A 23,994-nucleotide genomic window follows, 5' to 3' on the forward strand; every position below is an offset into this window, starting at 1 on the left:
TATTGCAACTTTTTTATGAATTTGACAGTTATTTCTTTTTTAACTCTGGTCTCATCTAGTAATTTTTCTAGCATGAGTAACCACTATAAGGTTATAGAGACACGTTAAACGTATGTCTTTATGAATATTTTGTAAATAATTTAAATATGTAATGAGTGGGATCTGTTTTATATGTAAATGGTATTTGCTGCTGTACAATGGTCCATGTAAGCAAGAATGTAAGATATGGGCTTGTCTGCTAGATCTAGCCTAGAAATAAGCATTAGTAAAAGACAAGCATGGCAGGGGTAGACCTGTTAATTCACTATTCATGGTGCAGGGTTTATTTAGCTTGGTTTGTAATCTATAAAGTTCGATATCGATAAGTGTATGAAAACATAATATTGCCTCTATATACACTACCGTTCACTGTGTTAGAATGGCACGTTGTGTTTGCTAATCCAGTTTACGTTTTTTTTAAAAAAAATGATTATAAAATAATTTTGCAGTTATGTCACATAGTTAGAAATGTCCTTGTTTTCCATGAAAACTGGTAAGTGACCCATACGTTTAAATGGACCACACACAGTACAATTTTGAGCACAAGTTAATAAAAAAAAGACAGAAAATCAAATAATGCAATATCTGTGCTATGAATGTTTTCTTCTTCAATTCAGGCCCTTTAATGTATTGTGTATTATAGAAGAGTCCTCCCTTAAATATTTTTCGTGCTAATTTTTACAAATGCATTCTGCAGGATCCCCTCATATGCCCCCTCCCAACACCTAGACCTGCTGGAAATGTGTAAGGCTGAACACATCTCGTGCTGCCTGCACCCATGTGGAATACCCCCCACCAGTCAAGTCTAGCATTTCCACTTATTTCAATTAGACCCTTTCCCTGCTAATGATTAGCGTCTTTAAATGAGACAACTGAGGAGGGTTTGTGCTGTAGCTCTAGAGCTGCAGCTTCTCCTTAAAGTATATTTTTTATAGGTTAAAGAATACATAAGTACTTTCTGTAATAGCATTACTTGTTGGCAATGCTGCATAGGGCACTAAACTGTCCATCTGTGATACAAAAGCAGGCACTGATAGATTATTGTAGAAACTGTACACGTGTCTTAAAACTATGTGTTTTAGAAGAAAGAAAAAAAATGACATAGCTACTAAGGTTTAAATTTTAACATGCTGGTGTGCGCAATTAACATTTTCCTGAGTGGAACTGCACCTTTATTTATGATCTCAGCTTCATTTAATAGCCGCACTATTGCCAGTAACCAAATAACCAAATACAATGTTTCACAGATTTATTTTTCAGAGACTGCTGTCTCATCAATTTCAAAATAGAAAGTAAGCCATATATTTTAGCACTAAACGTTGTTTACAAAAGCAGAAGATACGTTTTATTTCCATGTGATTTGATAGAGATGTTAATTATTCATTCCCTTAACATTCCATTTTTTTTTAAAATATATCATTAATTTTTCACACTTGGTAAAAGTAATAAAAAATTAAATGTAAGACAGTAGCAACAGTAAAGTATTTTTAAATATATCAAATATTTCAGATTGTTCTGGAGTCATCCAAGGGGTTGGATATTACAGAGTTATGTATAAGGACAAATAGTGGTAAATATGTAAGGAAATCCAGAATGTCAAGTTTCTTGATGTGTCTTAGTTGCAACTGAGCAGCTTCTTCGTGTTCTTGGCTAATTCCACCAGCCTTCAACTCAACCAGCAGCTGACCCACATTGATAATTTTGCTTTCCTCATCAATATTGCAAAGAAAGAGTTGCTAAAAAATATAAGACAACAATATTTTTAGTTTTTAAAAAAAATCAACTGTTTAACTGCCACAAGCATAGATAAAATGTTTTCTGTATCCAAAGGCTCTCATTTCTTTATTCCAATACATAAAGATACATATGGTACCTCCAAACGATACTCCTCCCATACCACTGAGCATCCCCTCATTGGAATTTACCACTTGCCCTCTTGACCTCATTACCACCCATCTACTTCCTCTTTTGTTGTCTAAATAATCCTTTTTCTGCTAGCGTGTTCCCAAATCCATTCACGCATTCAAAAAATATTTTCCTCACTCTACCTGTCTTGTTAATTATTGTCCATAGTCTATCGCCTTATTCTTCCATCTTGGAAGAGCTTGCATTGCACTCTACTTACTACAGTGCATCTTAATTATCTTTTCAACCTTTTTTTCTTGATGCATGGAAACAGCACTAACAAAGCTGGTAAGTAGTAAGCACTGGGATATCTACTTAGTACTTGTACTGCTTTGTCTACTAAACTGAAGCCTATCACAAGCAAAGCTCGCCTCTGCAATAAAAACACAACCTTTAGTTACTCATGGAGAGGAGTAATTTAAAAAATCCCCTTTGCCATACACTATATAAAGGGTCTGATAATGAATTATGAAAACATCTTAGCAGTTGTAGCTGAAACTTTTTACCTTAGAAAGTTTTTTTGTGTTTTTTAGTTAAATATTTTGTGATAGATTTAAGGACACAAGGCACTTGGAAACACATCTACTTTCATTCTTTACAATATACAATATTTGATCTATTCATATATTATTGGTAGCAGTAATTGATTTACATAGCACCATCATATTCTGCAGCGCTGTGCAATGGGTAAACAAAACATAGCGATCAGTACATCATATAGCAATTTGTAGTTTGGACAGCTTACTACTTGGGGTCTATTACACAAGAAGAGAAAAGGCAAATGTTTGGGTTGGACCAGCCACACAACGGTATCATAGTGTAATTATTGTTTAAATAAATAATATTACTTGGCATATGTACAGACTGACAGAAGAGTAGATGGCCCGATGTAAGATACCCAAAAATAAAAGTGATAGAAAATGTGAGGAAGTGGTAAGGGGAAGGAAGGGATTTAACCCATCAAAGGTCTTAAGGAATTTGTTGAATGACTGGAAACAATAGGATTCTAATCAGCCGGAGTTGGGCATTCCAACTGATTAGGGCAGCCCTGGACAAGTCTTGAATAGATTGTAAGGGGTGAAGATGGGTATTAGGGAGACCAGCTAAGACTATGTTGCAATAGTATAGACTGGAGATGAGTACAAAAGCTTCGGTTGCTTCTTTTGTTAGCAAAGGTTAGATACAAGCAATATTTTGAAGATGTAGGTAAGTTTTTGGAAACAGAATCAATGTGAGGGGTGAATGTTAGGTCAGAGTTAATTGTGACATTGAGATATGAGTGCGTTTGGATGATATATGTATCGATATATGAGATTGACTGTGATAAAAAGTTCATCCATTGTGAAACAGAGGTGAGACAATTAATGGTAGGAAGGGAGATTCACGAAAAATGGTATATCTGAGAGTCTTGAGCATTTTGGTGGTAATAATAAGCCAAAGGGTGAAAGATTGGAAGGCATGCTAGAACTGAGATTTGGGGTATACCAACTGTAAAAACGAAGCAAAGAGAATGAGTAAACAGTACCAGATCAAGGGGCAAATGGCTAGGAATTAAGAAAGAAGAATAGCAAAAAAAAATACTAGCGAACTGAAGGTAGCAAAGAGGTATTTTGGATGCTAAGACAATAAGGAGATAATAGAGGAGAAGTAGGTTTGGGTGGCAAATAATAAGTCTGAATAGTAAGAGCATAGCATGAAGTACAACACCAATCAAGGCTTCCTCCAGTTGCGTTCAGCAGTTTGGGAGTAACACTGAAGAGTTAGTGTTTTGTACTAGGATTGGAAATGCGAATGTCAGGAACAGTAGGTTGTGGCTAGTGTTTTGGGAGCTGATGGAAGGGTGGAGTTGTAGTCAGAGATATCTTTATTCAGGGATGAGCTGTTTAAGATGGGAGACAGGAACCGTAGTCCATAGGGGTGTTGAAGTTACAAATGATAACATCAGGAGACATCAGAAGAGAGGATATGCAAAAAATTATATACATACATATCTACATACCTTATCATTTACATACATAGAAAGGAACAAGAGGGGCAGAGAATAGAGAGAGTGAAAAGCTGGAAAGAGTGGGAAGAACAAGCGTGGTGAGAAATTAAAGATGGAGGGAGAGACAAGAAAAATAGAAAAAAGTCCAAATTAGTTTAATAATGGGTGCATATGCTATATATAAATGTGTGTTTTATAACAATCATTTTGGTACATCATTTACATTTTTTAAGATAACCTAAATTAAATATCAGAATCCATCTTTGTCTTTTTAGTATGCTCAGTGAGAATTTGTTTAACAAAAGCACATTAAAGAATCAATCCTGGAAAGTATAATCCTTTATAAAGAGAGCTGATTTGATGTGTATGCATTTATATCCTAATACCCGTGTCTATTCTAATAAAGCTTGGGCCTAATTGTGTGCGTTCAGTTGGTAATATAAGAATACTACTCATTTAAAGAGGCCTTTCATTTGGCTGTGTGGTTAAAACTAATAGCCGTTCAGCTTCCATTCTTCTACTTTTCCCCCCTCATTTTCTTTTTTTGTGTTTGCACCTGTTTGGGGCACTTTCATACACAAGCTAAAAATGACGGGTAATCTTCTGGCATTAACCTTGGTGTGTGATAATATGCCGGTTGGTGTGAAGAATAATTACCAAGAGACTATGATCAGATCAACTGAGAGCTGAACATTCTCATTCTGCTTAATGCTCAAGTCTCACATTGTTCAGCCTAAAGAAAGAACTTACAAGACATTTCTTTGTATTTTTAGACATTTGTTGCTCAGGTCTTTTTTTTTCCCCAGATCGTATAATCTTAGGTAGTCATAACAATCATAATATTTCCTGGTGAAAAGTTTGTTACGTGAGATTGAACATTATAAAAAAGGAAATATTACATAAAATTATAAAAAAAAAACAAAAAAAAAAACACACAAAATGTTAAATCTGTACATTCTAAGAAAAAGTGATAATTTGTCCTGATTCACAAATTATAATAATAAAATAAATATAATAAAAAATAATTCTGGAGCATATGCAGTACTAAATTTTACATATGTATATACAGAGTGTCCTCCTTTTTGGTAACCAGATGTTAAAAGCAATCATGCCTGAATGCAGCGCTTGAAATCTCTTTCAGATCAATAATACAGGATTCAGAATTCGGTAGCTAAACTGTCTTTTTTTGTCCACCCTGTCTCCTACACTTAGAAACGACCCATAGGGCAGCATCCACAGTTGGTTACTTAATTAGTATGGAATCAAAAGCAAACACAGGCAATCTAAAAATCAAAGCCTCTTTTCCCACTACACTTCTCTATTCCTTACCATCATCTTTAATATGGGGCAATAAGTATTAAATAGTGGCTGCATTATTTAGGATTGTGTGATGAAAATCATGAAATACGGTTACTTAAAAAATTAGTTTACAAAAAAATACATCTATACTTGATGTCTGTGGTATTGATTAATGAAAAACCTCCCTGCAATTCTTTTCTCTGCCAGTAAATATAGATTCAGATTAATGCATTATATCGAATGTGCGTCTATCTTAAAGGTGCACCACATATTCTGGTGAGTGAACATCTGAAGCTCAACACAACAATATATATATATATATCTAGTACTGTTAAATGTCAAAACAAATCTTCACTTGCATTAGTTTTAAAGCCCCAAAGAGTCAAAATACCCACAAAATTGTTTCAAATGTAATAAAATTGCAGGAAAAAATGTTTTCATGTATGCTGTTGGAGTATAGAACACATTTAGTAAAAAATTATAAATATTTTTAATATATTTGCATGACTGCATGCTAATATGGTTCCAATACAAATTGTTAAATACTTTAAAAGAAATTTAAGGGAAAAGTAATTATTATAATTTGATTTTTCTAGCTCTAAAATTCTTACTACACTTTGAATAGTGTATGAATAAATTCAAAATGTCAGGAGTTATGATAACTAAAGTAAAATATTGGTGAAATAAATATTATGAATATTAAATTATTATCTGTAAAATTGTCCATGAAATGTTCATAATCCACTGGTTCCAGGATATTGAATCAATCAACAGTAAATATCAGCATTCAGTAACATAAAAAAAGAAAATTATAGCTGAAAATTATAGCACATTCAGTTCATTCTGCAAACTACATTTCTTTCCATTGAGTTATCATTCCACCTTCTTAAATGGTAATGATCAAATCCTTGACAATAAGACACACCTGTCAGCATTTCTAAGATCTTTTACAGATAAGGAACCATGCCGACATATTGTAGCAGAAATGGATAAGAAGACCCCTGTTTAGCTGATCCATCAAAAATGTATAATCTGGAAAAGCAAGACTGAAAAGAAGAGGAAATTCACATTTATTTATAGAGCAGCAAAACACACAGTGCTGTTTACTGACACTTTTATCTATTTCTTTTATAGCACCTTGGATAAAGGGACTTTACAAAGTCAAATCTAGACAAATATGGTAAATACTAGAGGCTTGCTCATAAGCTTACAATCTAGAGAGAGAGAGAATATAGTAGAGAGAAAACACAAGGAATGGAGGAGAGGGAGTGGAAGCTGTGGCACAGGTGTGCACGTGTCACAGCTAGATAAATGGTAATGATGGATGATAATAGTATAATTGTTAGCTAAACAGCTTCCATGATTATTTGAAGAGATCATTCTGTGATATAATGGTCAGTGAGATGCTTTTGGAGAGACGGCAGATTTTGTTCACTTGATGATAGTGACCTTCATTTGTCAAACTATCTATATATATCCATCTATAGCTATATAGATGCATTAAGACCAAGGGATTATTCCAGCAACATGCCCCCGTCATAAAGCAGCTCAAAGCATATTTGTAAGACAACATGCCCAATATGTGCTATCCTGGCTCATCTAATACACGTAAACAGAAAGGAAATAAAAACACATGGAGGGGACACGGAAAGGATTTAGTTAATGGGTAGAATCTCCCTAAAACCTTAGGCACTGTAGATTTCATGATGGCTATATGTGGAACTGCTAGTAAAATTTAGTAATAGACAGTGGTCTGAAATGTTTACATAGGAGCAGTCACCTGCCCCCTTTACCAACCCAACGGTTTAGGTTTTTAAACGTGGAGTATAATGTGATAACTACTGGATTATTACACTGTTAGTGTGCCTTGATGACTGGTCGGGAACATCTATGACGTATATCAGAGGAGAAAACTGAGATTGAATTATGTTTAAGGAAGACTTGATATTCTATGGAGCATTACTTTCTGTATGTATATTAGCACAAAAGAGCATCACTGAAACTTGGGTAATGGAATTATTAAGGGCTGTAGAGACATGGAACCAGGGAATCTTTCTCTGATTCCATTAAATAAGCCAGAAGCAGCTCCATTAAATGAATGCTATATAATTAAGCCATTGTTTTATCTATATGCCAATTAGATATCAAATTTAATTATTTGGATTTGGCTACAAATTCAATTAAACAATTGAAAAAAGATACCAGGCTTAGTTACTGCAAAGACATCCTATTACTGAAAAGTATTCTTTACTTATGATGGTAAAAGACAAATTCGCATGAGTCATTTGGAGAATGGTGTTCTTACTGCTCAATAGTCAAAAGACTGAAAGGGAAGTATGTATTATGTGCAGATAATTAATGTATTCATAAAAATATTTCTAGTGTCAGTGGGCTTTAGGCAGATGAGCCCCAAATGCAAATATTTATCACCACTCATATTAAATAAGCCCCCTCTCTCTGCATTCCCACACCTCATCATTCCCCCAATATCCCATCTTTGTCATGCTTTGTTCCATGTTTTCCATTCAAGTTTCCAACATTCCCAATTATTCATTGTCCCATACTTCTTTAGGTAATTTATCCCCACGTCCTTCAACCCTATATTTAATCACTATCCCTATCCCCCCTTATTCCCACCTCCACCATTATAATTAACTCCCTATGTAGCCCCCAACACTATTCAACTTGTAAATCATTGATCTAGAATTTCCTGTCCCATGGCATAGCTGCTACCCTTAGCTCAGTACAAAGCTTTTATATAAGCTGTCAGCCTGATGAATTTGTTACTTAATGAATTGTGCTAAACACAAGCGTATATACTCACAATATAGTTATCTGCTTCTACAAAATTATTTCCCCTTCCATAGTTAATGAAAAAATGTGGGGAGCTCTAGGTGTTTTCTTTCTTTCATAAAATACAGAGCAGTAACTTTGTCCCATAACTGCCTTGATAAAAATTGTACAAAGTGCATTAGTGATAGTGTGCTTTTGTAGTTTTACAACTCTGATTTGTGGTTCTGCATTTCTTTTTTTTATTTGATTTGAGAAAAAAAGGTATAACCTTTTAAAAACTATAATTGAGCTTTTTCATGAACATTGAAGTTATTTATATATATATATATATATATATATATATATAATATATATATAAATATATATATATATATATATATATATATATATATCAATATAAAATCAATATTTGATTAAAGTATAACATACACCTGATTACAATAAAAACTTTTGAACACAAAAGTGTGTGTGTGATGGGGGGGGTCTAACTCCGAGTAGTTGCAGTGTTAGGAATATAAGGTGCAGATAAATTTAAGAATTTGTTTTCTGTCAAAAAATGAGGCTTTTTTTTAATCATCCAGGAAATACAGTAATTCTAGTTAAGATGTGTTGCAGTAACGTAAAAAGTTAACAGATATAGGAAAGTAAAGATTTTGAGACAGGGCCTCAAATTTAATTTGAACAATTAAATTTGCCTTTCCAAAACTCCCCAAGGAAATCAGTTTAAATGCCGGCTTTGTCTCCTCTTGTCATCCCCACTCCCTTCCCCCTACAAAGTACACAGGCACACACACACACAAAAAGCTTTTGAGGATGGCCAAGCATATTCCTCTGGATGACATGCAGCATGAATCCTAGACAAAAACCATACCCCGGTAAACAACATGCATTGTATGAGGCAGGAATGCTGGCTGTTCACTCAACTTCATGGCATGGGTTTGTCACAGCAAGTAGTACTGTACTTTTCTTTACCACTTGACCTGAATGAACAAAAATAGCTTTCATCTATATTGTTACATGTTGTATACATCATGTGTTGTGAAATTTAAAATTTGAGAGTTTGTATCCTTTGGTAACCATGAATCGCTTAAAATGACATATATATTGAGACCAGAGACAGAATCACAAAAAATCCAATAAAAGAGACTTGTGGTTTTACTTTTGCAGGCTTAGTATAGTCCATTGCCTATAAAGGAGATCTGATTTGTTTGCTCATATCAAGGTGCAGTGAATTCAGTGCCTAGTATGAAATCACTAAAAAAAAGTGCTTAACAATTGCATTTACAATTAAGAGATCATAGTAAAAACCATCTTAGCCCAAAAATAGTAAAGAACAGCTGGGTCTGATTAACTGATGTGGTGTTGAAAACACTGGGTTTGGAGAAAAATGGCTGCTAGTTTCATCTATCAGTTTAAAATCAGCTGTGCAGCTGCTCACATGCTTATTCAAGTAATTCAAAACTCATGTTATTAAATGTATCACTGAAAACATATACAAAGCTGCACAACTGGGACAATATGTCTGTGTTTGAACCTTCCACAAGGCTCATAATATGATTTAGAAGGAGAAGCTAGCAAGAGAGACAGAAGACGACTCTGAAGGTAGTGAGATTATGGAAGGAGACTTGTGTGTGTGCTCTGATTTAACAAACGTTTTACACACATCACTTACACCAAATCTAACATTGATTACTTTTACACAACACTTTCATTTCTTACATTGTGACTGACAGATTGTGAGGGTAGACTTTTGGGACTGAGATTGATTGAGTAAGAGTCTGACTGACAGTGGAGGGATTTTCGGAATGTGTTAGCCATGAGTTTAGGTCATGGAAGACAAAGGAGAGGGGTAGCCAGGGAGGCCCTGGGGAAAGGAGTCAAGGACTCTAGCTATACCAAGCACACAAGAGGCAAACAGTAGAAATTCCAGTGGGACCGAGGGAGCTCCCACACAGTCCCAGTTAAAGCAGGTAAGACTCTTTGGCATGTGGCATCCCCACAGTCTCAACCTGTGTCATTACAGCACATTGGGGAGCAGGAGCAAGATTCAGCTAAGGACAGGCTAAAAGGCTCACCATCACTGAACACATACTCAACTGTAAACGTGTCCTCTTCAGGGTAGAAAAAGTTTAAAGTGCAACAGCCTGCATTACAGCTTGTAAAGTTTGCAGTTGAAAATGTTAAAAAATTATTAACAAGAGGTGGGCAGAGCGATATAGAGTAGAGAAGAACATGATGGTGGAGCATGCCATCAGCCACAGGTTCAGGACCCCCAACCAACATTAAGTTCAATGACTTCATGGGATGGAATGCTTCAGGAGAAGTTGGGTTTCTATCTATGGGCAGTAGTGGTTGAGGGTTTGGACACTGTTGATGTATGTAACCTACCTACTTAGAAGTAGTGAAGAGCGGCTGCCCTTCATTGGCTTGATGCCAGACGAGCCCCCTGCTGTCGACCAATAGATTTGCTCTTACAGACCTTTAAATCTTGGAGCGATACTACCGATTCCCATATTAAGTTCATTAACCCTTGCTATACTAAGGAAAACTTAGGCTAGAAAGACAGCAGAAAACAAAGAGAAAGACGAATACGAAGAACGCGTACGAATATTCACATGAACAGGCGAATATTCATAGAATCTGAAGATTTTTTTTTCTGAAGACGAACAACAAAGCCTGCGCCAGCACCCAAGTCTACTGAATATGGGGAAATATTAAGAACTAGGTACATGTAAAAACTTGACACCTACACACAGATCTGCCCGTGTCCACTGTAAGTGCTACTATTGTGAAGTGGACAGGGGAGTACCTAGAGTATTAGGCACCTGGGGCGAATCCTGTATGTGGCACCCCCACACGTACATTTTAAAGTAGCATAATTTCTATCATTATATACTGGTGCAGACATTGATGGTGGTACAGCATATAATTATTATATACTGCCATACATCGTGATATGGTATATAGTGATAGGCGTTAAGCTGTACAACTGTCAACTGCTGTAAATTGTAAGCTTGCAAGTGCAGGGCCCTCTTCTCCAATTGTGTTGGTTTGTTTTTGATTTTTTATTTGACCGACTGAATTTAACAGCTATGGAATCTGCTGGCACTATAAACATTCATATAATGTAATGTCTGGCTAAGTATAAAGTGATGGTACTGACTTCATACTGAGTCAGACACTGATGGTAGTACAGCATATCTCCCATCACTATACACTGAACAAGACATTGACAATAGTACAGTATAACTCCCATTACTCTCACACACTAATGCTTTCTCACTCTTCCTCCCTTTCTCCCTCCTTTTCTCTCTCACTCTCTCTCTGAATTTCTTCATACCTTTCCTCTGTCACTGTCACTTCTCCACCTCTTCGTTCTTCCTCTTGGCTCTTCTTATTTGGTGTCATTCCAGTGCGGTGGGCGCAGCTTCAGTGTTGTGTGCCGGGATCTGACATCAAATCCCGACGCACAACATCAGTTGTCTCACGCATCGTAAAGGAGCGGGATCGGAGGTCTGTAGTAACAGACCTCCCGCTCCCTTGACTGATTTTAAGGCTGTTAAAGGGAGATCTTTAACCTCCCCAGCCACGACTGCTCCTCTAGAGGCGGACATTATAGTCTGTCTCCGAAGACGTGCATAACCGATGCTGGCCTGGCAGCACGCCCCGTCATGAGTGGCACCAGGGGCATACCGCCCCCTAGGTTCGCTACTGGTAGAAAGAGTTCCAGCTTCTTCGTGTGGAAAAAAATCTTCGTATTCCACAAATATTCACCCGTTGCTGTGTTCGGTTTGGGCGAATATTCCTGTACATTCTTAGTGTTCCTTTTTTTTCTTCGTTTTTTTAAGGGGTTAATATGGGGTTAACGCAGTACACACTACGCACCAGGTTTGGCGCCAGGAGTTTAAAGGTCCGTACGAGCAACTCTATTGGTCGCCAGCAGGGGCTTCCTCTGCTATCAACCAGTGAAGTGCACCTGTATATATATGTGTCTGTTTGCCTGGTGCATGGTTGCTCCGATTTGGAAGATCACTATATCTCCCTTGTAGCTGACCAGTTAAGCTATATAGGTCTGTGCCTAGCTAATACAACTTTTATAGCATTAACCATACTATTTATCATTTACCAGCAGCGACGTAAGTCGTTAGGGGCAGTCGACAAGGGCAGCCCCGAAATCAAATACACATCTGCTTATGTATGTATATATATATATGTTTAGCTACAGTACAAAAAAGTTGAAGAAAATTCCTACCTTAGCTTTGTACATTTTCAGTTCCAAGGCCTTAAAGTCCATATGGTCAATTAATGATCTCATGAAGGAGCTGGAAAAAAAATGGTGTCTTTTTTTTAACCATATATTTTTTTCCAATGTGCTGAAGAAAAGTAAATACACGTTGACAGAAGTTGTTCCATAATATGCAGACTGTTAAATTATGTTGGTATATTATCAGTATGACTTTTTTAAACATATTGTATGATTATAAACATGCATCAACAGAAAGAATAATGTAACATGGATATAACCAAAATAATAAGTTGGCCCCATTCTCTCTTAAAGAATCAGGGGATATATGGGTGCCTTTTGCATCCAAATTTTGTGGCAATGTCTCCAATGCCGCCAGATTTTAAATATTTTTCACCTTACTTAAGACCATTTAGAGTCCATTTAAACAAATCTGATAGGACATTAAACACTTAATAACAATCTGATGTGAGGACTGTCCCACCAAAAATCACTTTGCCCACAATACCTAATGCAAATATCAGTAGAGGGATGCAATCATTTGCCAGCTTCTTGCTAGCTTCTCAGAGGTATCATTCCACCTCAGGGGGACTTACAGGACATACTCTGTCAGAGTTCTACTAAAAGGAATCTTGTGTGCAGCAATAATAATTTTACCCTGTGCTGATTTCACATGCATTACCTCACACTTTCTACTGTTGGGCCCTGCTCTACACACCAGGCCTATGACAAGAAAGAAAGGTAGGCACAAAGGGGTGATGAGGACAGGGAGATGAACATGATATATTTGGCCCAAGAAGGTCAACAGTTAGAGGGTAGTATGGACACTGAGGTGGGGACGAAGGCAGATGGGTATGGAAATTGAGGTGGGGTAGGAGATGGACACTTAAGTTTGATCAACTTAATCATTGGCTCACTTGAGTTTATTCAGACACTGAAAGTAGATTTCATATACACGGAAAGGTAGAATGCAGCACAGAACACAAATATTGACACCTTCACCAAGTATATACATACTTACGTCACGTGTACAGTTAGCAATATTAAAAACATAAATTGAACATCGACCTTGACCATGAAGGGCTTGGAGATGTTGGGATACATTAAGACAGGTGGGAGGCAAAAGACCTCTTGAGCGTAATAGAGGCTTGGACTGCTTCTTCAGACTAATGCTTACAGTCATGGCAGTGGGGCTACAGATCTGGAGAGGTTCTTTATGAATTTTCTATAATAATTAGCAAAACCCAAGAAACTACTCGACTGGACTGCGTAGCAGGTTGTTTTTGGATAAGTGCATGCTGCATAGGGACCTTGCTCCGGCTAGCAGCAGCCTGCCTGCAGTTATCGTGCCAGTGGCGTGACAACTCGTCTTGACTGACAGATTGTATTACCTTTAGTGTAAAAACCCCAAGATGTCTAACTGAACTTTAAAATCATGGTGCCTTTTGCTGTCTGAATACTTTTTTAAAACGTGTAAGATTTTAGTACCAATTTGCTTTCTCTAAATAGTCTTCTTTCTTACGGAAATCATCGAGGGTAAAGATTGAGATAATCATGCTGAGCTTGCATTTGTGTCAGCAATACGGCTATCGAATTTAAAGTGTAACTTTTACTTTTTAAAAACAGTTCTAGTTTCCGCATAATATAATGTTTTCAGCCAGCTGCATACTAGCCATTTACATGTATTGAAGCTCTGTTATCTTAGCCCAATCTACTAGGCAAACACCCTGACTCCTTATCATATTGCTTGCGGTAAATAATACAATAAGTCTTTATCACCCAGCCGGACACTTTGACTAATAAAAGTCTATGGAGGAATAGACTTCATTAGCATTGTCATAAAGTATCAGCTCAGTGTGGCGTCTGAGTAGGAAAAGTCACCCAAAATAACATACGACTGACAGCAATGGCAGCCTCCAGGTCTGCAAATAAAGGAAGCTTATTGGAACAAATTGGAACAAAATGAGATGAAACCAAGTTTTGTGACATGCTAATCTGCATTACTGAACACAGCACTGTGTTTTATAACCACATATTTTGTCCATGGGATTTTTCCACCAAAGGTAGAAAGTCCTTGTTAATGTAGAATGTGGCAAATTTTCCAATACAAAAACTCACTACGATCCCACTCCACTATTGTTAATTTTCAGCCACACATTTTTGACAAGCCTTGCTAAATTAATGCAGTTAATTTTTTCATAGGATGTGCCTTTGATGTAAATATACTTCTAAGATCAACAAATGTAACTTTTACATCATGCTAGCTATACAAGATTACTTTCTGTTTATGTCTGTATGCTGCCTATGACTATAATAACAATTACTGTTACACACGGGCTATACACACCTACAACGGTACATACATTTACACATAGTGAAGTATTTCATTTTTTGGACAGTCTTAGTTTTAAAATACTCATTGCAGTCTCCGTTTACTTGTGATTACTTTATCAGTCCAGATGCATAATAGTACAAGTAAAAAACACAGACCACTGTCTGTGACAAGAATGAAACCTACTGATTAACTGCTTCCTTTATTTTCTATTTAGCGCTGATGGCAGCCTTGATAAGGATGTTCTTTGCTGTCTGCTCTGTACAATAGAAAGGGTATTTTTTCCAAACATACAAAACAGGGTTTTTTTATTAGGAGCCTAAAATAATTTGACAATATTTATCATATTGGGTACATCTGCTTTTTATGGTTGCCACAGAAGAGACAGCATATAGGATATAGATATTTAATGTCTTTGTTTTGGAAAAAGTATATTACTATTACTAATTAGAATTTTTTTTACACCTTATACAGAAGAGGTGAGTTTATTTGTTTCAATTCTAGATAATGTCACTCAAATGGCCACTACTGAAATTCAGAGATTATATATATATATATATATATATATATATATATATATATTTGTGTTGTTGTTATTCACACTACTGAATAAATCAAAGAATGTGATCCTCTAAGCGAGCATGAAGCACTGACCTTAATGGGTGTTAGTTAAAGTGCAAGCATCAATAATGTACCTATTTCCCGCAATGTGCTCTCAGGTCAAGGTTTAACAATATCAGACACTGAAAACACAGCAGAGACTTCTTGTTGCATCAAGACACATTAGAATACAATACACATAGTCTGCAATGTAGGTAATTCTAATGTTCTTCTTACCTCATTTGTTTTCTATCGAAGCCTGAGGTGCTAGCGCTTATTTATTCATGTTAAGAAGTGGGAAGGACAACCAAAAAGTGTTTCCTTAAGACGCAAATGCACCTCAAGAGTGCTATGAGTGAGACCACTAAACTCTTCATGACAGGGACTAAAAGGCACCACCGCCTCTCCTACCAGTGGATCTGTCTCCACTGTAGCATTTTCATAATTTAAGAAATAACTAAATGTCTGTTTTGGTTGAAAATAACATCACGCAAAAATACAAAAAATATAAATCTTATAGCATAAGAAATATATTTAAGATGCATATTATTGTAAACATTTCCCATTATAGGGAAAGAAGGAAAAACAGGATGAGGGAGGCGATTATACGACTTTACAGCCCTTTGGTCAGGCCTCACCTAGAGTATTGTGTACAGTTCCGGAGACCCCATCTCCAGAAGGATATCAACACATTGGAGAGAGTTCAGAGAAGAGTTATAAAAATGGTAAGTGGTTTGCAGGACAGAAATTATCAGGAAAGGTTAAAGCATCTTAATATGTACAACTTGGAGGAAAGAAGAGAGAGGGATGCAAAAGAAACATTTAAATACTTAAAAGCTTATTTGAAAGAGGTAAGAGGTTTCGATGTAAAGTTCTGCTTTACTCAGAGGGTCGTAGAGCAGAAGTGGTAAAGGATAAAACAGTAAGGGAATTTAAGCAGGCAAGGGATAGCCATAAAGCTTTCTTCGCTATAGGACCTGACTAGATTGGCCAAATGGCTCTTATCTGCCTTAAAATTCTATGTTTCTATTTGATAAAAATAATGGTTCAATTTAATGTGGACCTGTGACTTCACTGTGCTGCTGGTGTCTATAGTCGCTTGGCATGATTATTCAACCCAATGCATTTGTGGTATTCCCTGACAGCTTCAGGAGTTTAAATAATTATGCAGGACTTCCCGCGCATAGTAGTAGACATAACAATATAAAAGGAAAACATAATAAAACAAAAGTACGTTTTGTTTTATAATTAAACTGACCTACTAGGTCAGGCACAGCGTATGTAACACCTTAGGGTTTAGTGGTCATATGACACTCAATTGCTCTCATTTACATCTTGCCACTTGTGTCATACACTTGCTCTACTTTGTAATGGTCAATGGATGTTTGTTTCATAGGACAATGGCGTAACATAAATGTAGGTAGGGCGTTTTTAGAATCTGTGTCTAAATGCAGACTAGTTTTTGGCGGGTAATGTTGCTGAGTAAAATTGTGAGCTGATGATGAATCGCTGTGAAGCCTTTGTGATTGTTCAGGTTGCATTGTTGGTCAAACAAAGAACAAGGACACAAGTTTGGCTCAAGACTGCAACGGATAAAACTGTTCGGTCGAATGGCGGGCTCCTGCCGACATGACCACTTGTTGACATTGAAAGGATTTCACAACAAATGAGCAGAAACAGAAACGATTCTGTTCTCTGAGGCTATTAGCTGTAACGTGTGGCACTGCAGCGGTCAGCGCTGATGTATTTCCTTGTTAATGAGCTCTGAATGCCCTATTAAACTGGGACACCATAGGACCAGAGCCACTAGGACAATACTATGCCTGAATAGCTTCCTCAGCTCCTATTGGATGGCCAAATGAATGAAGCAACTGGTAACACTCAGATTTAAGCAAGGTTGACAGTCAAGTTAAACGATCCTTAATTAACCATTGGAGTGCCAAAGGGGTGTGTGTAAGGCTTTCTTTTTTTTGCAGTGGTCCTCTCATAAGCAGAACAAGGTGCCAGATGACCTCTCTCGGGGCTGTCACTGAGTGTTGTGATGGCCTCTGTTCTCCACTTGTTGTATTCTGTGAAAAATTGAGTGAGGTTCCACTGAATTTTGAATGCACTCTGGGGTCAGCCCCCGTGCCCCCTGGAAACACAGTGATATCCTTCAACTGTTGTGTGGAAAACATCTGAAGGGAGCTGGGTCTTTAACCTGATATGACCCTACTCAAAATCAGTGCTGGTACTTTTCTGTATTGCAGCTAACAATATTTCACATTGATCTTCAAAGACATAATCCATTATTGATAACAAGAATCAATTCCTGTGAATGTATTTGTAGTCTGCCTCCTAAGGCTTTGTTGAATTGTCCCTCAGATGTTTCATTATGACTATATTGTATAAATGACTCACATACATCAATATTTAAATGAATGTGTCGGGGAGGCCCCAAGCACTGAATACACAAACAGCCTCTCGGAAGAGATGGATATTTTTGTGTTATCTCCAGTATCCAACTTAAGCCAACTTGGGACGTGTTGCTTTGCAAATGATACTCTAACTTTATTCTGAGCTACTGAGATCTCTCTTTACGGTGTTGTAAATTTTACTACAGGCATGTTCAGAATGTTCTTAAAGTTACAAGCCATGAATCTAAAAGCTAAAGGGTTAATATACATTTAAATGTCTTAAACCTTTATTAATCGGTACAAAGCTTATTTATTTGGAGCAGAACATGTAATACACTTTTTGGTGACAAATGTAAAGGTGGCCATATGTCTAGGTTTGTCTGTGGATATTGCTATTTGCATTTATTTTATTTTACTTAGGATGTTTATTTAACACTTACTTTATCCAGATTTCCTGCTTCCAAATATTTACCAAATTGATCATTAAAAGAAGCAATAAATACAAAGTGTAATGAAAAGTCCAAAAGTATACTTGGAAACACAACTTTGCATTGAATAAACAGTAACAAACCAAACAGATTCTGCTAACCTTTCCTTGTTACATGTTTTTTCTTCCAAAAGTGTTTTTTTGGCACTTTGCCTAAAGTAGCTAGATGTAATATACAAGGCTTCATTTTCACATTTTGCCTTTAATGGATATTCATTTGCTCTTAATATAGCTAGTACACGGCACAGAAAATAATACAAACACCATATACACCACTCATTGCACAGCTACATAGTTTTATAGATAGTATAAGTGGTGAGTGTTATCTAACAACACACAGGGCAAAATAAATTGGGAATCAAAATTTGAAGGTCCACAAAACACCTATTGCTTGGATGCTGACCAGATGAAAATGATATTTAAATTCATTATTTTAAATCTGATTTTATTTAATATCTTAAAATCTTAAATCAATAAGTAAAGGTTCACATCTGATCGAGCCATATAAAATGTATATATATTCCTGATAAAATGATGTAAAATTAAAAAAGAATACCCAATGACATTATAAGGAACTACATCCAAAAATAACAAATGATACGCCGATAAGAAATGTAATGACACGATTTAATGTCCACCATTAAATACACTATATATACTGTATGGTAATAAGATAAATAGTGCACCTTTAGCACACTGTAATTTTAGGAAACTATCTACATAATACAGAAAGTATGAAAGTAACTGTTAAATAAGAATAGTAAGTAAAATAAAATAAGTTTTGTAAAACAAAACAAAACAGCTTAAAATGACTACTGCATAGTTGAGCAAGACCGGACTGGCAATGACTTAAAGGCCAGCAGTTGCCCAACAACGTAGCATCTGGCCAAGGGTATACAGCCACTTTCATGTTGCATCCCCCAATCTGCTGTTGGAGCAGCAGATCGGGTGAGTGTGTGGCGCTGTCCAGGCCTGTGGACCAGTCCTGCATCCAATGTCCAAAAAGCATGCTCACTCAAGTGGAGCAACAGGATGGGACGATAAAATAAAAACTTACCGAATGTTATCATGATTTATTTCCCCATCTGAGCTTTTGTGAGAATTGCCCCTTTGTGAAGTGTAAATAACCTTTACATATACTACTGGTCTTTGAACGTTGAGGCTTATGTACAAATACTGGTGTAGTTCAGGTGTAAAAAAAAAGTAGTTTTATCGCCATAGCAAGCCAATGGAATATTCCTTTTGTTACTTTGCGTTTGGTGCCTATATCCTTACTAAATCTGTGACAAGAAACAGATAAACCAAGCAGACCTCTGCACGTACGTTTGCAAGCCTTATAGTGCAATATCAATCCTTAATTATCTTAAAGTAATTGGGAATATCAATCATTAGCTTTTATGACACTCATATACCAGCGGTACAACACAAGACATGTAAGGATTACAACCCCTTAATCATATTTTACGGTTTCTTTCAAGTGTGTTTCTCTGTCCACCATCTGATCAGTTTTTGCACCCTATTATTACAGTAGAGGTAATGCTGAGTTGAAATCTCTTTTAATCTTTCTAAAAAGACAAACAATACTTGGCTCACATATTTCATATTCCTGCCAGATAGACATACTACTTGATTCTGCATCTAGTAATAATTAACATTTAGTGGTAGACCGGCAACAAGCCATACATAAAATCACAGGGTTAATTATGATCAATTAGTGTTTGTACCTATGTTTTACTTGGAAAGCCAAAGCACATAGCAGATGTTGGGAATGACTGTTGAAAGGAACTTTGCATAAATTGGTAAAGTATGAAAAATGATTATTACATTGTATGCAGAAGAAATCACGACAGTCTTTGTTAGAAGACTTCAGTGGCATTTCAAGTTCAGGAAGCTTTTATCTTTATTAGGGTTTATTTGCAGCACACTTACATACTATACTGACGCCACTAGCACGTGCCAGGCACACACTGCTTGTGGTATTTTATCAACCCTAAAACCAAAGGTGAAGATCTTTACTGCCGTATATCGCAGAACTTTTCTTTGAATCACCGCTTTTCCTACTGATTGAAAATGTAATTGTTTCCATTTGTATTTGGAGGTTTTAACTGGCCCTTAGTGTTAAGCACCCCACCTATCACATAGACCTCGCACCAATGGTGCCCAGAGATGGCTTTAAATTGCATGAGAATATCAGTTGGTTGAAATGCAGTGCAGTCTCACTGATTGGGCTCATTGGTAGGAAATAAACCCAAGTTACGATTAGATAGGACAAAATTTGGGTGCTTTGATGTAGTGTCGGGTTAGGCAACATATGGCCATATAGTGTGAATTCCCAATATCCATGCTTCGCATAGGTGGTTTTTACATAGTATTTTCTGGGTGTGCGCTGATTCCTTGTGTGCAAATCTCCTTAGCCCCTTCAAGTCCGGGACGTACTAGGTACATCATGCCCAAGTGGGCTCATCTGTTCTGTGACGTACCTGGTACATCATGCAAAAAAATGCCCGTACATCGCCACAATCGTGGTGATCGCGGGGCACTGCTCGAGGTGTCTGGGCGATCGCGCTCCTAGCTGCCATAGGCAGCTTCAGGGAGGGGGGCTGTTTGATGCCACAACATACCCTTGCTGCCTGATCACTCCATAAGAGAGGCTGTGCACCGTTAACCCCTTCAATGTCGCTATCACAGCATTTTAGGGGTTAATGCCCGTTTTGTACGGGGCTCTGCTGCTGCTGGTCTGCCTAGAAGCCCAGGCAGAACAGCAAAAAAGATCCCCCAATATCACTCAAATAGGCTCCTCCCTCCAATCGCCAAATGTTGATTCCTATCTGCTTTAATAATAATAAAAAACATGTTCTTGCAGAAGGTACGAAGTAGCAGCTTTAACATGTTTTGGCTTATAGATGGAAAATGTTCCCATCCCTACCCCTACAATTTTGATTCTATAACAATAGCTATCATTATGAATGGACTAGAGGATGCTTACCAATGCAGTGTCCATCATCTCCTAAAAAGAAAAAAGGCCAATCAGACGTTGTGTAGGATCAGAGAATGGCTGATCAAAGGGACTAGACTTTATATTTTTTCCTGTTAATCCTGAGTAGAAAGACAGATAAGACACTATAGTTCTAGGAAATTAAATGGGACAGATTACCTACACATGGAAATGCACTGCAATGCATTCTGCCTACACCACCTACATGGATAATGGAAGTATATGCAACGTGAGAATATTTCAAAGGAATGAGACAGACTTTTCAATGATGGTGCTAACATTCACATACATGAAATTAATGAGTTAATTGTATATCAGTCATATTACTAAAAAATAACAGATGGGCAGAGTCACACAGCTCAGAGAAAGGAGCAGTTCTGCATTATACGTGATGCCCCACAGGGCTAAAATTAACAGAGGTTCCTGACATCACATAATAACCCTTTGTCTTCCATGGGATGAGCAATGTGCTGCTATGTTTGGCTTTGGCTCTCCTCAGGCATTCAGTATTTTAAGTATGCATTCTGTGCTGTAATGGGATTTGTGATGTGGAAATCCAGCAATATGAGTTACATTCCTTGTTGTGTATAATTAAAAGAAAAGTGTGAATCTCTGTCTCTACATATTTCTTAAAAAAAAGAAACAGATTTGCTTCTTTTGTCCAATCTAATTTGCCTGCTTCCTACTGCTTTTTAAAAGGTGGCACATCACAATGTTTCTGTCAAACAAACAATACAGAAAAGTAGTGAATATGGGGATTGTTTAGCTCAGGTGTTCTTAGAATGAACTAATGAATACTTGATGTTCTGTCAGGTACATATGTTGCACTATACATGTCGCTTCTAGTAAATCATGTCAGAAGTTATAGAGAGAAATGGTACACTGGATTTTTGTGGTTCATTAAAGTACTGGAAGACATTTAACATGCACTGTAAAATTTAAAATCAAATCCATACCAAACTGGCTAGCTCTGTTGCTAGCTTTATATGGATTGATTGCCCAGAAGCAATCTATATGAAACTGACAATCAGTTTGATGTGGATTGATTTTGATTTCTATAGAAGCATTGGTAGTACAATGTCCACTGCTGCACTGATTTTAGGCAAATAAGGAGGAGTTTTTTTAAACTTAACAGCTAATTTATCGCCTCTGTATAGTATAGGCAAAGGGGTCTCAAAAATGTAATATTATATTTTTTTTTATATAGTGCCCTCCTTAAGTTTAAAGGAGGTGACAAAATTTCAACTGACAGACTAAGGCAAACTGATACGTTAAGTAAAGAAGGCACTGCTAGTTAGCTTGCAATCTAGAGAGGATGGGGTGTAGAGAAAGTGGGAGAGAAGAAATAGATGAAAATAGGAGTTGTATTAAGGCAAATAATCAGGTCTAGCTTAAAAGATTGTATGCTTCTCTAAAGTAGTGGGTTTTGAGGTTTTTTTTGTGAATGTTCAGAGGGATGGTGAAAGCTAAAGGCTAGGTGGAAGTGAGTTCCAGAGGTTTGGGGCAGCACGAGTAGGAAAGTATTTGTTATGGGAGCAGTACCTTGGAAGGCTTTATATGTTAGTGTATAAGGATTTTAAATTTGGCTACTAGAGGGCTTCATAAAGTGATATGGAATGCCCATAATGCATAGTTTTGTGTTTATTTCTTGTCACAGATGTCTTCTGTGTCCAGAGTCTGAAAAAACTTCAAATCACAGCACGATACAGAGCAATTACTCTATAAATGTAACAGACTATAGGCAGAGCCACCATCCAGTGGGTACAGTTGATACATCCCTATCAGAGAACCCAAAAGATGGGCATTTTTATAGCTTATATAAGAAAGAAAAATATAATCTCTTAATATCTTACAAATATAAGCCATCAATATAATAAATAACATCAATAAACATAAAATAAAATAAATTAACAAAAACCATAAAGCCTACCAGGCAAACTAGGAACCACCACACAGGGACAGACATACCCAGATGCCCAAACCTGAGGCTCCCAGCACCACCTACCGGGAACTTCCCATCAAATGCTCTCCCCCAGAGCATTCACACCCCCTAGATGTCTGGTAAGCTACCCACCCGGCTGTGACAGCAGAAATACCCCGACATAACACAGGGAGGGAGGGTAAGGTGACTACAAAATTTCCCTTAAAATTGTGTCACAACACCTTAAATAACCACCCCCAACCTACCAAAACTGGCGCCAAAGCCTTGGCCTACTTGGGAGCCCAGTCACGGCCCACTGTGGCCATGCTGGCCCCCCGCGGGCATCATGAGAACTATCATCTATATACAAATCGCATTTTACACACTTTGTTTTATTTAATGTACAATATATGAAAAAAGTATGTGGACCTCTGATTATCACACCTATGTGAGCATGTAGGATATCACATTCTAAAACCATGGACATTAATATGGAATTGACCCCCGCCCCTGCGGCTAAAACAGGGTCAACTCTCCTGGAAAGGATTTCCTCAAGATTTATTTTTTTTGGCGGGAGGGATTATTGCCCATTCAAAAGCGTATTTGTGAGGTCATTCATTGTGTTGGATGAGAAACCCTGGCTTGCAATCGGCATTCTATTTCATTACAAAGGTGTTAAATGGAGTTAAGGGCAGGAATTTGTGCAGCTCACTCGACTTCCTATATACTAAACTCTTTAAACCACATCCTTATAGACCTTGATGTTTTACACCGCAGCACAGTCATGCAATAACGGGAAAGAGCCTTCCCCATATTGGTCCCACAAAGTTGGAAGCATACAATTGTCTAAAATGTCTTTGTATGCTGTACCATTAACATTACTATTCACTTTAACTAAGGGGCCTAGTCTAAACCCTAAAAATGGGCCCAGACAATTCTCTTTCCTCTTCCAAACGTTACAATAGGCACTATGCATTCCAGTACATAACGTTCTTCT

General features: G+C 37.2%; 1 protein-coding gene across 1 annotated transcript in view; it reads right to left on the reverse strand.

Annotated features, from left to right (window-relative positions):
• Positions 1 to 1,534: 1,534 nt before the first annotated feature.
• The window catches only part of LOC128492675 (uncharacterized), a 40,439-nt gene continuing 17,979 nt past the window's right edge, over positions 1,535 to 23,994 (reverse strand). The window contains exons 5-6 of the mRNA XM_053465314.1: positions 12,276 to 12,345; positions 1,535 to 1,775 (exon numbers count right to left, since the gene is read on the reverse strand). Of these exons, the coding sequence (XP_053321289.1) occupies positions 1,545 to 1,775; positions 12,276 to 12,345 (301 nt within the window). The 3' untranslated portion in view covers positions 1,535 to 1,544. The remainder of the gene's footprint in view (positions 1,776 to 12,275; positions 12,346 to 23,994) is intronic.

This window comes from Spea bombifrons, chromosome 4, assembly GCF_027358695.1.
Source record: "Spea bombifrons isolate aSpeBom1 chromosome 4, aSpeBom1.2.pri, whole genome shotgun sequence".
Taxonomy (NCBI): Eukaryota; Metazoa; Chordata; class Amphibia; order Anura; family Pelobatidae; genus Spea; species Spea bombifrons.